Raw genomic sequence first — 16796 nt, 5'->3', positions numbered from 1 at the left:
TTAGTGTTTATGCACTTGTAACTCAGAGAGTGTACACTCTCAGAGTACACTTAGTAGATTAACACTGAAATCACATAAGGTATTCAGTGGTCTTACCCTTGGTGGCCCCTGCAGCCCCGAGGTGATAAATGGCTCCTAAGACGAGCCAGAAGGCCTTCTGCTCCTCAGCATTGATCCCAAGAACCTTCATGGCTGCCTGCAGCTTGGAGAACTGCTGAGAGGCCCGCTGCTTGTCATCCGACTGAGAGACAACACACATATTCATGGGAGTTCTGTTGGTTACTGTTACTCCATAAAAGAAAAAAGAACAGTTATTTTGGTACAAAGTCTTAATAGCCACCGGTGGTTACCTTGGGAAGAGGCACAATTCCAAATGCACTGTTTTCTGCAAAGTGGTTGAGATGCAGCTCAGTTCTGGGAAAGAGAGCAGCTGTTAGTTACAAAGACGAGGCAGACGACTTTTAACATTTGACCACATCCATATGTCCAGTCAGCAAGAAATCTTGAGATCTTATTCAGTACTTGGTTGGCAAATGAATATTTGTGCAAAATGAATAATTCAACTGACCCGTTGAATGATACCATTTTCCCCCTACATATTATTTGTTGATATTATGATGCTTCTGCTGATAACTGGTTTTAGTAGATGATTACATGTTATTATATATTACATCATTATGGCTATACACAGGCTCCCACTATGAACAGAGTTTTAGGTATGATGTTAGAGTATTCATCCTAACCTAAGAGAGCTGTCTACTCCAGCCATCAGATAGTAGAAGACGTTAAAGGAAGCTTCTCCCTCTGGTCTTCTTGCCACCCTCGTCTTCTCCAGCAGCATGGTCTGAAAGACATGAGGATAAGATATTACCACAGTAACCTAAATACCATTTCAAACCACAATTTTGCAGCATAACAGGGTCTGTGAAAACAGCTCCATCATATTCAAATGTCTCATCTGAATTCACAGATGAGAAAGAGGTAGACATCGAGCAGTTGGGACTGCTTTGATGACATCATTACCTGGATGGAGGCTGAGGTCACCTGACCAGCCTGGTCAAAGTCGAGGGAAACAACATGGGAGAAGCGACTAGCGTTCCCATTCATGGAGGTAGAGGCGTTTCCAAATGCTTCCAAAACTGTGTAGACTGCCTGCCATTTCTCCGCTAATAGACATATAAACATATAGGTTGTTGTTTTTAAAGAAAAAAAAGGACCACACACAGACAAATGGTATCTGTAATGCATTCTTTGGTACCACACAAACATCGGGTAACATTATGACAGTATCACCTGCAAAGGTGCAGATCTCATTACAACTTAGCACGGGACCACAAACATGGAATTTTCTAAATTGGTTGCCGCTAAAACAAACAAACAAACAAAAAACCTTTGCCATTTGGAGGCCCGTTTCAGAAACCAATTGGAGCACACTGTGATAGATTCTTACATACCTTATAACCACAGTGTATACTATAGATCCTATAGATCTCATCGAAAGTGGACTCACTTAAATTTTATGGCCACAGTCTAAAATAAATCTGCTCAAATCTGGACTAATTGAAACTCCTTCACTCCATGTTATATTCTTCAAAATGAATGACTAGGTTATACGTTTTACTAAGAGATATGGCTTTTTAATAAGACGCAATAACAATAAATCACCCAGTCCTTCCCTCCTTTCCCCTCTCTCTCTCTCTCTCTGACAGATGATACAAGCATAACTGACACAAGATATTAACAATCAAATATAGAAATAGAAATATAACGTTGGACGGGACTCGTCCGCTGCAAGTCCCCCGTGATCACCTGCATTGTTTGGGTCCAACTTACTAGAGAAGGTTTTACTTGTGCTGCCTGCAATGGTGACCAGATATTGGACCAGGTGTTGGCAGTTGGTGGTCTTGCCACTGCCACTCTTGCCCATCAGCACAATGGACTGGTCCTGACGAGTGGTCAGCAGGCTCCTGTAGGCAGACTGGGCCATGCTGTAAATATGAGGAGCTGTGTCCTCTCTCCTGCAGCCCTTAAACATGTGCATCACCTGGGGCAGGAGAACACACACACAGAGAGGAGGAGAAGAAGAAACAGGAGGCGATGATGTAATAGAAAGACACACAGGCGGGTGCTTGCTGGAATACTGAACGCCATCTGTGGCCAGTTTAAAGATCCTTCCCTGTATGATAACGGATCAGTCCCAGCGCATGAACAGGCTGCGTCCTACCTTTTCAGAGTACATAGAGGGGGCGCTGATGGGGTTAATGACCACCATGTTGCAACCGGCGTGGGTGTGTGCCAGGTTACCCCCGTACCGCTGGCGTAGGGTGTGGATTACACTCGACTCGTTCAGGTACTGTAGCGAGGCAAGATCCTCCACACGGTCAAACCTCGGAGGATTTGCCTGCAGATCAAAGTGAAAGGAACGCCATACATGCATTAGAAAAATATCATCATAAAATGAACTAATGCATTAAACCCTACATACCCTACATAACTTTATACTGTAGTGCGCAATGAAATACCTTTTCCACATCTTCTTCGTCCACTTCCAGCAGGGATCCATCGCTCTCCAGGCGGATTTTGACTTTCCCCTCTGGCAGACTGCCTGGCTGGGTCTTCAGTAGAGTGGCTGCGTAATTTAGTACATTATTATTTCAGGCAATGGGGAACAAAATACACTTTAAAATGATATGCACTGATGTTTGATAGCTCTGTTGTGACTATATCATCCTGAACAATGAGGAAGCTCCTGAAAGGTGAAGCAAGTGTTCAATTTGGAAAACTAGGTTAGTTTAATTCAACGGATTAGTCTGCTCTCTCTTCAAATAAATTCTGTTTAAACTGAGTTTATGCCCCAGAAAGAGACACACACACACACACACACACACACACACACACACACACACACACACACACACACACACACACACACACACACACACACACACACACACACACACACACACACACACACACACACATACACATACACACACGCACAAAATATTTATTTATGTCCACATAAATAGAAGTACAAGAGCACCTTGTACAAAGGACATAAACACTGGCAGTGCAGTCAGACAATAAGACCATTGTTACATATGTTGACATACTTGTCAGACACAGCAGACATCATTCATGGGTAAAGGAAACAACGCCTCCTCCAAACTGAGAGGCTTCCTATAATAGCTAGTAAGCAGTACCTCACTAACTGCTTGGCCCTCCTTTTGGAGAGGCCGGCCATTTGCAAGCCCCTCACAACCAACTTGTACACGTACCCCAGACTCCCAAATGTAAAAACTAGAAGTTTACACCTGTAGCCTAGATGTGATATGGTCTGCTCCAGCTGATATTTTAGCATTTGGTTAGAAAGGCTTCCTCTAAGCTGTAATCAAAAGTACAGCCAACCTCGAGAATGAATACCTCCCTATGATTTTCATTGACAACAACATCTAGCTGTAATGTTACAGAACACTGAAGCCTCATTACACAGACTAAACATTCTTGGCTTCAAAGTAGAATTCTTATACAGCATAGTGGAGGACCTGAAAATAGAAGAGATATCCTTTGATATGAAATCCACTATTCTGTCATGCCTACTTGGAGGCCTCTGTATCAGGTATTAGTCAGTGGAAGTTGGTGTTCCGTTCAACACACATTCACAGTTGCTCTGACAGAGATACTGTGGTCCAATATAACATCCTCAGAGTTAGACCCTACCCAATACAGGGTAACTTCAGCACAGACAATTTAAGTCTGCCCAGTCCAACCACACCGAAGCCAGTAGTGCAACTGTCCAGCTTTCCACAGGGTTTCCTCTTGAAGCCCTGGAAGCTAGGATCCGAACCACTTGCCAGAGGGACTGTGCGTCTTTTTCAGGTCCAATAAGAGAGAAGATTGAGCAAGCTCTCTTACACACTGTTCAACATATTTAACATTTGGGCGAGCCTCGTAGAAATATATCAAAATTGGGAACACCCAGATCACCCTCACGTTTACTGTGAAATATGATGTCAAATGTTGCATGTGCATCAGGTCTGTCCACTGTCTCACTAAGTGTACAGTTTTATCATTCAAGTCACGTAGTAACTTTTGTGGTAAAAGTAAATTGGAGAATAGATGTTGTAACTTGGCCAATGCTACTACTCTGACTGCTTTCAGTTTCATGATAAGTGGCAGGGGCGATCCATTTATTAAATCAAGTCTACTGGAATACTCAGAAATGATTTAATCGACCTGATCTTTCCACTCACCTGCCACATTAAACTTGTGACCCAAATATGTATTAGTCTCATGAATGAATAGACTTTAAGAGGTTTATTGCAGATTGTGAACCCAGGTATTGTATCTGTTCTAGAGTGATACCAGCAGTTTCCCCCACTCCACCTTTCGTATAATACTGCACTTAACCCTTTCGTTTGTTAGATTTTTCCCCTTTTGTATACAGCTCACTTTTTCTTTTACATTTATACCAGGTTGAGTCCTTATTTTAGATTATATTTCCAACAGATATAACCTGAAACAAGTTGAAAAGCAACTGAAATCATACCAACCCAAAGAAAATCCATCCTTGTGGACAAGCCATACTTTCTCAGTGTTGTACCAGGCCTTCTCTGTAGATATCTGCTCCTCAGTCTTGCCCTGGGTGAGAAAGAATCTTTCATGAAGCAACAGAAAAAAACAAAAGGTACAAAAACAAGAGGCACAACACCGAGATCTAACGTGCAAACAAGGACACATAATGTGATGCAAGAGGGTCAATGCACTGTAAATTAATCAAATTTAGGACAATATTGTAATATCCTCAGTGTTAATGTGTCCATCTGCAACTTTCAGAGTTGAATTAATGCTGAGGATTTTACAATGTAGGACCATGCTAGATTGCATATGCAGTGAAATTCATCAGCAGGATCTGAGATTATCCAGAGATTATACCTATTTCAAGAAGAATTTCAATTAATCAATCATCGATCAATCAATCAAAGCTTCTGCGATAGTGGTCATATTCCGTATAATTCAGTACCAGGGATGCACTGACTACATATCTTTATCCATAGTTCATTTATTTTTATTTTTATTTGTTTTCATTTTTCATTATAGCGCAGTGACCTGAAATTAAAAAAAAAAAACAATTAAATGAAAAAAGGAAAAAAAACATATTATGGCAAAAGATTAATAGAGGAGTTAATTCAATTGTTTCCTATTGGAGAACAGCTCAGAGCTAGCTAATTGAGCATGACCTGTGGTCCATGGTAGTGATCAATGTGTGACCACACAGCTACCACAGCTCTTTCTCATCAAAAAAATAATTATAATCCACAAAACCACACACTACGGCAATACCACATCACATGCCTGGAGGAAAATATGAAAACAGACTTCAGACACACAAAATATGCAGTTAGCATATATGTATACCACAGTAAACAATGGCAATCACATATGCACATTGAAAACCAATAAAGATTTCGGCATATACAGTACATCTACAGAATGCTATGTAGGCACTTTCAACCTGTTTTTTGGCATGTCACTGTGAGCAAAAAAGCATTTAAAAAAAAGGTTTTCAGAAGTGTTTCATTCAGCTTCACTTCATCCAACCTCTGACTCTCAGCATCCTAGAAATAAAACTTAACATTGACTCACTAACACAATGGTTCTCAAACATTTTTATCTCAAGGACCCCCAAATTGATATGTATTTGGCCACTGACCCCATCTGAAAATATTTTGTGCCAGGGACCCCAATGTTTCACGATTTTTCAAAATGTGTCAAAAATAGCAGTTCTACGCACTCACAACGCATCATGTAGGCCTGCTATTTTTGTATGAACTAACAATAAAATAAGGGTTAAAATGGTTGTTCCCCTGGAACCCATTAAACGACCCCTGAGAGTCCCCAGACCCCACTTTGAGAACCACTGCACTAACACACCACATTCTAAGATATGAGCGCAGGCAGGGTGCAGCCAGAACTACAAGAATAGCCATAGCCAGACCTTAGACTGGGTGGCTGCAGCATGCGCTGCTTGTAAGATGGCCACAGGGTCCTCTGCCAACCTAGACTGGAGGAGGAAATGACACAGGACGGGTCATTTGAGGAGCTAACAGAGAGGTCACTTTTAATCAATTGTTTCAACACTGAAACACATGCAAACAACCGTGATATCCAAATGCTCATGAGTTGCAATGAAGGTAAAAGAAACTAAACATGCAGAGATAAACATTACAGTGAAATCTACCTCTGTTCTGCAAAATGCTTCTGTGGTAAACTGAACAAGGCAACAACCCGCCTGTGTCTAGTGTATGGGACTAAAAGCCAGCTGCACCGGCTAGCTTTGACGCTTGATTGATTTATGTTTTTACTATGGAAAATGCATACACAAGAACATGTATTTGTCCATATCTGTCAAAAGAATAAAGGATTGTGGTTCTTTTGTACTGTAAATGGAACCTGCTACAAGTTAACGGTTATTTTTTTTCTAAAAAATATTATCCCACAATTTTGCAACCCCCTTTTTTCACCCAGTGCCAATTGTCTAAGTAATCCTGGGCGCTACACTCCCTCTGCCAGCCTAGGGAGAGCCCAGAGCCGAGCTCATGCCTCCTTCAATGCATGAGAGCTAACAAGCCTTCTTATCACCCGACAGGGGGGAGTTTCCCCGGTTGGACGTAGTGCGTAGAAGGAACACGTTATTCCAACCAGTTCCTTTCCCCTCCATCAGGCTGACCAGGGCGAGGCAGTATAGAGACCATGATTACTGCTTGTTTATGTGAGGGTACGTACCCTAGGGGACACGGGGAGAACATGCAAACTCCACACCTAAGTTGACGATTTTAATTAGGTCCAGCTACTACAGCCAGCTCATTATGCAGGACTTGAAGTTAATAATAGAGCTACAGTATGGAGTTAACAATAGAGCTATGTCAATAACACTGGATATTTGAGGTCTCGTGCATCACCCCAGGGGAGAATGCAGTGACAGGTGAAGGGAAGCACGCTCAACAATGATTAGAAACAGTGGGGTCAGTAGAGGAGAGCGCTGACTCCAGCAGCCACGCCCTGCCCTGGGGGAGGGACAGAGGAGGCGTGGCCTAACGGGGGACAAGCATGGCAGAGCAACAAGTACCTCTGAGGAGATGGAGCGCTTGGAAGTTGAACGCTAGCCATGCAAACAGCAACGGAGACAGTAGTAAGCCAAGGTCCAGTGGCCCGCAGAAAAGCAGAGGGAGAAACAAAGAGTAGGATATAAGACAGCAGGAGAGTAGAAAATAGTCAAATAACCACAGAGGACAAAATACACCCATTTAGACCCACCCACTCTTTTAGACCTTCTTCCATGGACAGTCGTGTCCGTGAAAGAATGAGACAGAGGAGAAACAGAAAGACATTCAGGGAGATATAGTTTGTTATGCTGTCAAAATAGTCTACACAAGATTGAGGTTCACAATACTTCATGCCAATGCATCTTTTTGTTTTCCCCACAACAAATTCCATTGCCATAACATTGGTAAGCAATCCACTCAAAAATAGATATAGTATATCACAAAGCACTCGGGTGCACAAACTCTTTACCTGAGTCCAACTCACTGATCTGGCCAACAAAGCGTGTTTGTTTTTTTAGAAAAAGGTTTCTACTCCCTACTTACGCAGGGGCATTGACTTCAGTTTTTACTTGAGTTTGTGCCAATAACTCAGACACTAACTCAGACTTATGGGCTCAGCACTGAAAAGCTTAACGCAATGTCAGCGCTCAATTTAGACGACACATCCAACATCAGAGAGCACTCCTGTAATTGCAACCCTACTGACAGCAATCAAAACTCATTTGGATTATTGTTCTTCATGCTGGGTAACAAGAGGTTGACATGGCAGGGTAAACACAGGTTAAGCATCAGGCCATATAAAACCAAACAAGCTGAGGGAGAGTGACGTTACTTCATTGCCATTGGAAAAGATCCTCTTCACGCGTTTGTGATCTTCCTCGGAAGCAATCACCTGTTAACCAACAGTATACATATAAAACCAACAACTGAAAGAGTGTCATCAAAAAGATATTCATGAAAAGGGTCCACAGAACAATAGTTCTGAAGTAACTGCTCTCAGTGTCTACTCAAGACCTCTGAAAACCAAATGTCCTTTGTATTCTTATTTTAACTGTTTGTATAATAAAGGTTTTAGAGGAAGCACCCTAGAGAACACACTCGTATCTGTATTTTTGGCTGCAGCCTGGAACACAAACCTTTTCATTGTGTGTAGGATGAGTCTTAGACTCTGTAACCTCAGGAATAAGGTTACCAGTAGAGGCCACGGTATCCTTTACCTTTACATTACATACGTTAAACACAAAGGCAAATGTGCATGATTTGCATACACACACACACACACACACACACACACACACACACACACACACACACACACACACACACACACACACACACACACACACACACACACACACACACACACACACACACACACACACACACAGATGAGTTACTGAAATATGATGTTAGAGTGATAGTGAAGTTTTGGTTCCATATCAGATTTTAAAATGGGTGGTGTTTCCTACCCCTGAGTATGACACACTGTAAAAGAAAAAGGCCACTGTGTGAATAATGGTCTATTAGTAATGTTTTCTCACCAGTCTACAAATTTGGCGGGAGGAATAAAAACTTTGGTGGAAGTTCTACAGGTCTACAGGGTGACAAACTACAAAAGTAATGGGTCATGGTCGGTGCTCTTAGCCAAACTCAAACCAACCAGACTCCTAGAGGACATGCCTGATGAGGCCTGTCCATGGGAAGGGAAACACACCCTGTTACCCATCACTTAGTCAGGCTGGCTTCTTTCTGTCAAAGCTCTTTTCAACAGAAACCATAAATGAAATGACAATGGAAAAGTTAAAAAGTAAGAAGGGGTGAATTCAACCAACATACTGATCAACATCCACACAGAAATGAATTTGAGAAGAAGGGAATGCCTTATTGATCCATAAACACGTGCGAATCGGCAAAGTTCACAAGTGACTTTTAGATCCAGCAGCACCTTATGATATCACATTCCATCCATGTTAATATCTCACAGCATGCTCCATTAACACAGTTCAGTATTTAAAAAAAGGCACTCCAGACCAGTCACACTCTGTACCTCTGGTTTCTTCACAACAGTGGTAGTACGCGTAATTGGAATGAACCCTGGAGGCGGCGCCAGAGCATCCGTCCTCTGGACAGGGATGAAACCTGGCAGCCGTGGCAGCACGTTCTGTTTTGGGGAGGGTTTTGGGGAGGGTTTGGGGGCAGGAATGAAACCTGCAGGAGGGGTCAACGGATTCTGTTTGGGGGCAGGAATGAAACCAGCAGGAGGGGTCAACGGATTCTGTTTGGGGGCAGGAATGAAACCAGCAGGAGGGGTCAACGGATTCTGTTTGGGGGCAGGAATGAAACCAGCAGGAGGGGTCAACGGATTCTGTTTGGGGGCGGGGATAAAGCCAGGAGGAGGGGCCAATGGGTCAGGCTTGGGAGCGGGTAGGACAGGGTTGGGCTTTGGCGGCACTTGTTGGGGTGGTGCAATGACGGACACAAAAGCGGGCGTAGCCTGCAGTGTTTTTTCCTCTGCAGCCTTCTCTTCTGGCTCTGCAGCCTTCTCTTCTGGCTCCTTTGCCTTTTCTTTCTCCTCATCCTTTTCGGTTTCCTCATCCTTGCGGTCCTGGGTGCGGGTACGAGGCCGGTGCTCCTTGGTTTTACCTCTGCCCATTAGGCTGGCCAGGCCCACGGAAATGTCATCCTTCTCTTCCCGGCGTCCCAAAGACGAGGAAGCAGGCTTGGTGGTTTTGGGCACAGCGGTAGCAGCAGCAGAGGCTGCCCCCCCGGGGGGCTCAGAGACAGTGGGCTGGCTCTGCTCCGCCGGTCCTCCAGGAACCACCCGCCTCACAAACCTTCTCACAACCGTCACCACCCGTTGACCACTGGCACCCTGCAGGGTGTCGGGATCACCCATAGCACTGACAATATTGGATTCCTCAGTGGGGACTGCGGTTGTGGGCTGTGGGCCACTTCCTGTGTCTAGAACAGGGCTAGCAACTGGTTGAGGCTGATTATCATCACCATCAGACTGTGCATGAACAGAGGAGGACAGAGACACTGGTGATGGTTACGTAGGTCCCTGGCACACACACACACACACTCACACACACACACACACACACAGTGACCCTTGGATGACTGTTTTGGTTTAATTACACATTAAAATCCTTGGTATATAACTCAGAGAGTGTATGAATTGAACCAAATAGACCCTTAGGGCCCATTTGGTTTCATTTGCACAAACTGAGTTACAAAAGGATAAAACTGAGGAATCGGATTTTACTGTGTAGATATAGAACAATGAGATCTGGGCTAAGAAACGCTAACCCTAGAAGTTTACATACTGTAACAGAGCAGATCCTAAATGTATCACTGCATGTCACCATAGTTAAGAAAGACCCCCTAAAATTGAACAAATTTTGCTTTAGCTAGCAACTCTGTCTAATGATACTACATACAGAGTGAACGCTGTCCAAACTCATGCAGGTGAAGTGGCACTTACATTTGGCTTGTTAACCTACATGAGGGAACAGCAAAAAAGTATTGATTAAACCACAGATTTAGACCAAGGCGTGTCTCTGTCTACACAGTACACATCAAATAATGTTTACTACTACTACTTAAGACTTCAAAGCATGAAATGAAGAACCACATGCATATAAGTGAAATGAGAAGCCTTAAGAGCAGAAAAGTAAAACAAGACTTCCCTTTTGTTCCCAAAATGAAAAGCGATTTCGATAAGCCATGGTGGTGACCCAGAAGACATGGGGAGAGCTGGGAGAGGGATGGATAGAGACAGTGACAGCAGGCAGAGGAGAAAATGGATAATACAGACAGAGGGAGTTTTAGGATGGTCAATGAATGAATACACTTTCTTGCCACTGGATGTCAAATATCAACAGGGCAGTAGGAGCATGTAGCACTGAGGACAGAATATATGATAATGAAATGGATAGCTGGAGAAAGGAGAGTGGAAAATAGACCCCAAAAAGCCAGGACCTAATCACTGCATAATGGTTTTAAAAAGGATCTAGGGATAGTCCTTCACTTTATGACGTATACTAGATTAAAAATGATAACAGCCGCAATATTGATAATTTGGATCCTTTCTTTAACCCATTCAAACCGGGAAAGAATCTTTGTCATTTTTAGATTTCTTTGGGCTATTCAAAAGTAGCAGATATACAAGCTCATAGCGCGACACAGAGTGCCACACTATGAGCTTGTAGATCTGCTATTTTTTGGGGGAAATCGTGGGACATTTGTGCAAATCTTTGAATATATATTTTTTTAAAGCAAACATTTTTAACTCAGATCTTTGCTTCTGGGGATTCTACAAATGTCTTATGAATTTTAAAAAAAAAGCCTTTGTTGCTATAATATCAGTGGTTCTCAAAAATTATATGTGTTCGGCCGTGGACCCCCATCTCAAAATATTTTGTTCCAGGGACCCCCAGAATTTGTAACAGAGTTAAATATTCAAAGATTTGCACAAATGTTCACAATATATTTTTTTTAGCAGATCTACAAGTTCATAGCATGGCACTTGGCACTTGGTGCCGTGCTAGTATTTTGTGCTTGTATATCTGTTATTTTTGAATAGCCAAAGCAATCAAAAAATGACACAGATGCGTTCCCGGATTGAATGGGTTAAGAAATAGCAGAAAGTAAGTTACGACATTAGTGAATTGGTAAGTGACAAACAGACTTTACAAACACAGGAATGAAAGTACACATCAAAAACATAATTTGGCAAACAGAACAGGCCTAACCCTGAATATTGAGCGCTTGGTTCAAAGGGCTTAAATGGCTCATAGTGTAGACCCTCAAGTTAATAAACATGTCATACTGAAAGTATGGGCAAATAGAGCCCCCCAAACAAGACCTCTTACAAGTTTCAGTTGGAATACTAGGCAACAGACTATTAAGTAGATCATTTATTGTATGTTGACAACACAGAATGGCTAGATCAACTATTTTCTTTTACTAGTAGTACCACATGCACCTGTTTTTCAACTATAAATAAATAAATGGTAATCGCACAAAAGCAATAAGGAAGGTTATTGAAACTGGCAACAATCAGCACCCAGTCAGTAGTATGACTAGTCAAATAACAACATAAGCAAGCAGCTCATTTGCTGAATCACACACAGTAGTATATAGTCAAGCTGCATGTTGCTAGATCGATTTAGTAAAACACACTATACTATCTCTAGATTTGTTTTAGGTCCAGTCTAACAAAGTCCAAAATGGACCTTTGTCCTCATTGATGAGACAGAGCTGAAGTCAAGTGGAGCAGCAACATGTTTCACCATCCCTGGCCTAGCTTTCATCAGCGTCCACTCCTATAAATAGTTTCAGCAGCAAAGCAGGCCATTCTGAGGCAGTGCCCTAATGGAATGTACGCCTGGTAGGGGAAAACACACTGTGAGCCACACAGAGTCCAGGAGCCTATAGCTTGTTACCTCGTCTCCCGACCTGGTCAGCTTTCCAGTGTTCCTTCTCTTGCCACTGCAAGTCGGGATGAGACAGGGGGGTCTGGGAAAAGCTTTACGGACCTCAGTCCGAGTTGAGTAGGCAGGGAAACCACACGGGTTGAACGTCACAGTCAGCAGTGTACGGTGAGGTCTGAGGGGCGGGCGGGGTGGGGGTTGGGGGGGGGGGTAATCTGATAGGACCCTGGCAGACACAGTATTCCGGATGCAGGCCGGAGAGACAGAAGAGGGACAGCTGCTGGGATACATGGGGGGCTATTAATAGATCGGTGGTGCCGCACCAATTACCTCTCTAACCTCTTCCTGCCACTGCCGCCCCCTGCTGGGTGCCCAACACATCTACCACTGAGAGGGAAACTAAAAGGTGGGCTCCGACAACAACAGGTGGTACTATCCAAAGTGCATCACCGAGTGGCACAAAGAATGTGGGAGTATTGCAGCAATATAAGCCATGACAATACAAGTCATCATCTACTTAAAAACGTAAACTGATTGCATCCACTTTCTTACTGTCCACCCTATCTCTTTGTACGGGCCACACTATTGACACTATTGACTCACATACATACACAAGTAAATGCTTTAAATCTAACAATGCATAATGATTGTGTGATTTTATGATTGCACCCGCACGCATGTGCACATAGCCGCTCAGCTCAGTGCTAGTTGAAATACTATATGCAACATATGCGATGGAAAACCAGTTTCATTAATGTAATTGCATTTATTATTATTTAGTTGCATTGTTAATTTGATGTTTTTATTTTTGTTTCAATGAATGAATTATTTTCCTTTTAGTTTTATATAAAGGTCCTTTACATAGACTCACCCATACATAAATAGCCTATAGGCTATACTTAAAATAATCAGACAACTTTACTTGAATGACAGGGATAACCTCGTTAGAGTGTCACCTCTGTACACACACCATTGGCTGTATGAACAAAGGGATTCTACCGTTGTACTCAGCCTTAAACGGCCAGTCCGGTGCGTCACAAGGGTAGGGACAATAGATGCAGAAGAGAGAACGCTGGAGCAACACAGACAGTTTGTCACATGACTCTGAGGAAGGTCAAAAGACCGAATCGTCAGTCTATCTGTTTTACTTGCACCGAAATAAATAAAAGGCCTAAACTGTCCGTGTTGCTCCAGCGTTCTCTCTTCTGCAACCATTGGCTGTATGTAACAGACAGGGAAAATATATCACTTTCACTGTGACCAGTACACCACAAGAGGGAGCCATAAACCTGAGTTTCAGCCCAAATAGATGCATTAGATTTACATTCTGCTGGCCTATATACCTGTACTACATAGTATTAACCCGTAATAATCATTTAAAAAAAAAACCTTAGTAGTGGTTGTCAGGTTCTAGTCCTAATATGGAAAATATTTGTTTTTCTTTTCTGGTGCATTTACTAAACATGAATCAGCATTTCTGGCATTCAAAGCAACATAGGCTACGGGAAAATGTGAGAAATGGCATAGTTATGCCCAGAGTCAACTTAAGTGTTGTCACACCCAGTGACTACTAATTGCAACAACCATAATTCACAGAGAGCATGAAATCTGTGTTGTTGTTTTTTTTTATCATACTTGGGATGAATGGCTAAATAAATATAACACTTTCAAAGAGGAAACCGTTTTAAAGTTTGAGCATTGTAGTTTCATGGTGACCTCCATCTATTATTTTTGCCTTATAGACAGGTTTCCTGTTAGTAAACATTGAGAGGAATATGACCGCGCAGCTGCGGGGGGAAGCCTATGGGTGCGTTTGGAAATTACGCACCGGAGCACACTCGCCTATTAGTTTGTATTGGCCAGTGCGCTCACTGCCGCTCAGGGCTGTATTTTCGAACGCGCCTTCCACCCCCAGGCATGCGCAGATTGCGCATTCTGCTCTGTGATGACGTCGCTCGGAAACCCGTCTATCAGTCAGTGAAAATCAGTGCTACAACTTTCACTGTGATCAGTGCACCACAAGATGGGGCCATAAACCTGTGATTTTCAGCCTCCAAAAAGTATTGGTTTCACATTATGCTGACCTATTTATGTTATTTTGTATTAATCAGTGAAAAACATTTAAAAACAAAGCCCTTAGTACTAGTGTTTTTTAGGTTAGTCCTGATATGGCAAGAATTATCTTCCCCATTTCTGGTGCACATGAATCTGCATTTCTAGCATTTCAAAGTAAACAGTATCGTGTGCAAACGTGACTAATGACATAGGTATGGCTTGAGACACCTTGTCACACCCAGTCAGAACTAATTACAACCATACTTCACGACCAGGCTAGGATACTTCAGAGCATGAAATCTGTGGTTTCTTATCATACCTGGGTTGAATGGCTGAATAAAACACTGTCAATCTATTGTTTTTGTCTTATCAGGCAAAAATAATAATGGAATGAACCCATATAATTGACCCAATAAAAAAAGATATAGAGTTGATACAAATACAAATTACATACAAATTACTACACAACAGGTGTGACTGTTGTCTTTGCGGTGAGGCTTGTGAAGTAATTCACTAAAATGTGTTGTGGCAGAACCAGTTTGACAAAACACATGTTACAGAGGGAGCCGCGCCTGGAGGTAGCTATTCAACTGATTCAGTTAAGTTGTTAAGGCGGGTAGCCTCAGGAGTAAAACTATACTCTTTTATTTTAACTTTTTGTTTTGATCTTAGCTATCTATTATTTTAACTCTTTAAGTGGAAGGTTGATTTAATACATGACCCTGTCAGAGATAGGCTACATAATGATAGCATCATCCAGGTGCATGTTTATGGCAAATATTCAGGACCAGTGAGATCTGTGGTAAAAGAAAACTAACAAACAAAAAAAAAACAGCCTGTGACATCAGTCATGAGGTCAGTCATCTATGACATGTGTGACTCCAAATATGGGCACGGTTTTGACTTCCATTGTGTATTATTAATTCACAGAATCTCTGTATGACTGTCTGTCCTGACCGAACAGCCTCAAACTCGGGGTGTGGGCACCGGCTTCCCTGATTGGCCAACCCAACCCATTGACTTTTTTTCAAATTGATTGGCTGAGCTTCGCGTCACAGACAGACAGACACACAGGCCGACCCTCTTAAAGACGGCTAGACTACTGCAAAGCCACAACGTAAAAACTCAAAACAAATAAATAAATGGTGCTATATTATCACACTGATCTGTATTTGAGGCCAATACTATTTTCATGATCCCACTGTTTCACCTTCAAATAACAAATAAAGCTGTGTAGAACATGCCATTTTACATCCTCATGTTCAGAGGTTTACCATTCTACAAGTCTACATGGGCAGTCTAAACATAGGGTGTGTCTGGCCTATCTAGCACACTTGGTTAATCCCCAGAGTGTGCGAGTAGGACACAGCTTGAGGGTTGTTTGTATGCACTGACCAAAGATTAAGGCTTGTATATACCCTAAACACAATGATTCTGACCCACTTACTGTAGAGTCTGACCTGAACTGTTTCTTTGTCATAGATATGAGCTCTACTTTCATTAATTCAATTTAGATAAGGACCCTTAAAGTGAAAAATGTTCAATGAAAACACCAACCCCCATTTTTTCTATAAAATAAATAAAATAAAATATATAGATTGAGGAAAATGTCTTATCTAGACATAAAGATTTGAAATAAATTACAATTAAGTAGCATACCCACGATGCATTGCACAAACATCCAGAGCCAAGCTGACCTAGGTGCGGGTGTAACAATATTAAAATGATAGTAGTGTGTAGGCAATAGGGTAGACATGGTTACGGTTAGGCATGGGGTTAGTGTGTAAGGACTGGATAAAGCCCTGGGAGGGCGGTTAGATAGTTAGTGAGTGACCTCCAACTCCTGGGTTTGGAGCTTGTAGAATTTGGAAACAGTCAGTTTGGGAGCCACAACCAATACATTATGCGACCACAGTACTCTAGTTAGAATTATGAAATCCAGGAAAGTGAAGATGACCCAGAATTTACAAAGCACAAGTGAAAAGCCCTGAGACTCACAGAACTTCTTACAGAAAGCAGGTCATTGCAATGCGCTGAAGGACAAGTGGGTTAAAATACAGACACTGGTGTGTGGTGTCTCACCTATGGTTTAGATGTACTGCGTCTGCGATTAAATAAAAACTCTGATATATACTTTGCAACCCGTTGTAAGCTTACAGTATACAGTAGATCTACTATTTCACTGCATATACACCATTGT

The 16796-nt window shown here is 42.3% G+C and overlaps 1 protein-coding gene across 11 annotated transcripts in view; it reads right to left on the bottom strand.

The window, feature by feature from the left end:
• The window catches only part of LOC311056637 (unconventional myosin-XVIIIa-like), an 84153-nt gene that overhangs the window by 60897 nt on the left and 6460 nt on the right, over positions 1-16796 (bottom strand). For 4 of the 11 annotated variants that reach the window (XM_084073418.1, XM_084073409.1, XM_084073408.1 and 1 more), the window contains exons 1-14: positions 12554-12653; positions 10591-10605; positions 9154-10116; positions 8243-8323; positions 7939-7998; positions 5999-6064; positions 4554-4641; positions 2523-2629; positions 2225-2401; positions 1834-2044; positions 1024-1166; positions 744-844; positions 351-414; positions 97-241 (exon numbers count right to left, since the gene is read on the bottom strand). In XM_084073418.1, the coding sequence (XP_083929544.1) occupies positions 97-241; positions 351-414; positions 744-844; positions 1024-1166; positions 1834-2044; positions 2225-2401; positions 2523-2629; positions 4554-4641; positions 5999-6064; positions 7939-7998; positions 8243-8323; positions 9154-10002 (2092 nt within the window). In that variant the 5' untranslated portion in view covers positions 10003-10116; positions 10591-10605; positions 12554-12653. Of the gene's footprint in view, positions 1-96; positions 242-350; positions 415-743; positions 845-1023; positions 1167-1833; positions 2045-2224; positions 2402-2522; positions 2630-4549; positions 4642-5998; positions 6065-7129; positions 7163-7938; positions 7999-8242; positions 8324-9153; positions 10117-10590; positions 10606-12553; positions 12654-16796 lie in introns of those variants that run through there. The other 7 variants (XM_084073413.1, XM_084073410.1, XM_084073412.1 and 4 more) reach the window with 6 other exon arrangements.

This window comes from Gymnoscopelus microlampas, assembly GCF_963454915.1.
Source record: "Gymnoscopelus microlampas genome assembly, chromosome: 12".
NCBI classification, from domain to species: domain Eukaryota; kingdom Metazoa; phylum Chordata; class Actinopteri; order Myctophiformes; family Myctophidae; genus Gymnoscopelus; species Gymnoscopelus microlampas.
This window is presented reverse-complemented; position numbering and strand designations above follow the sequence as displayed.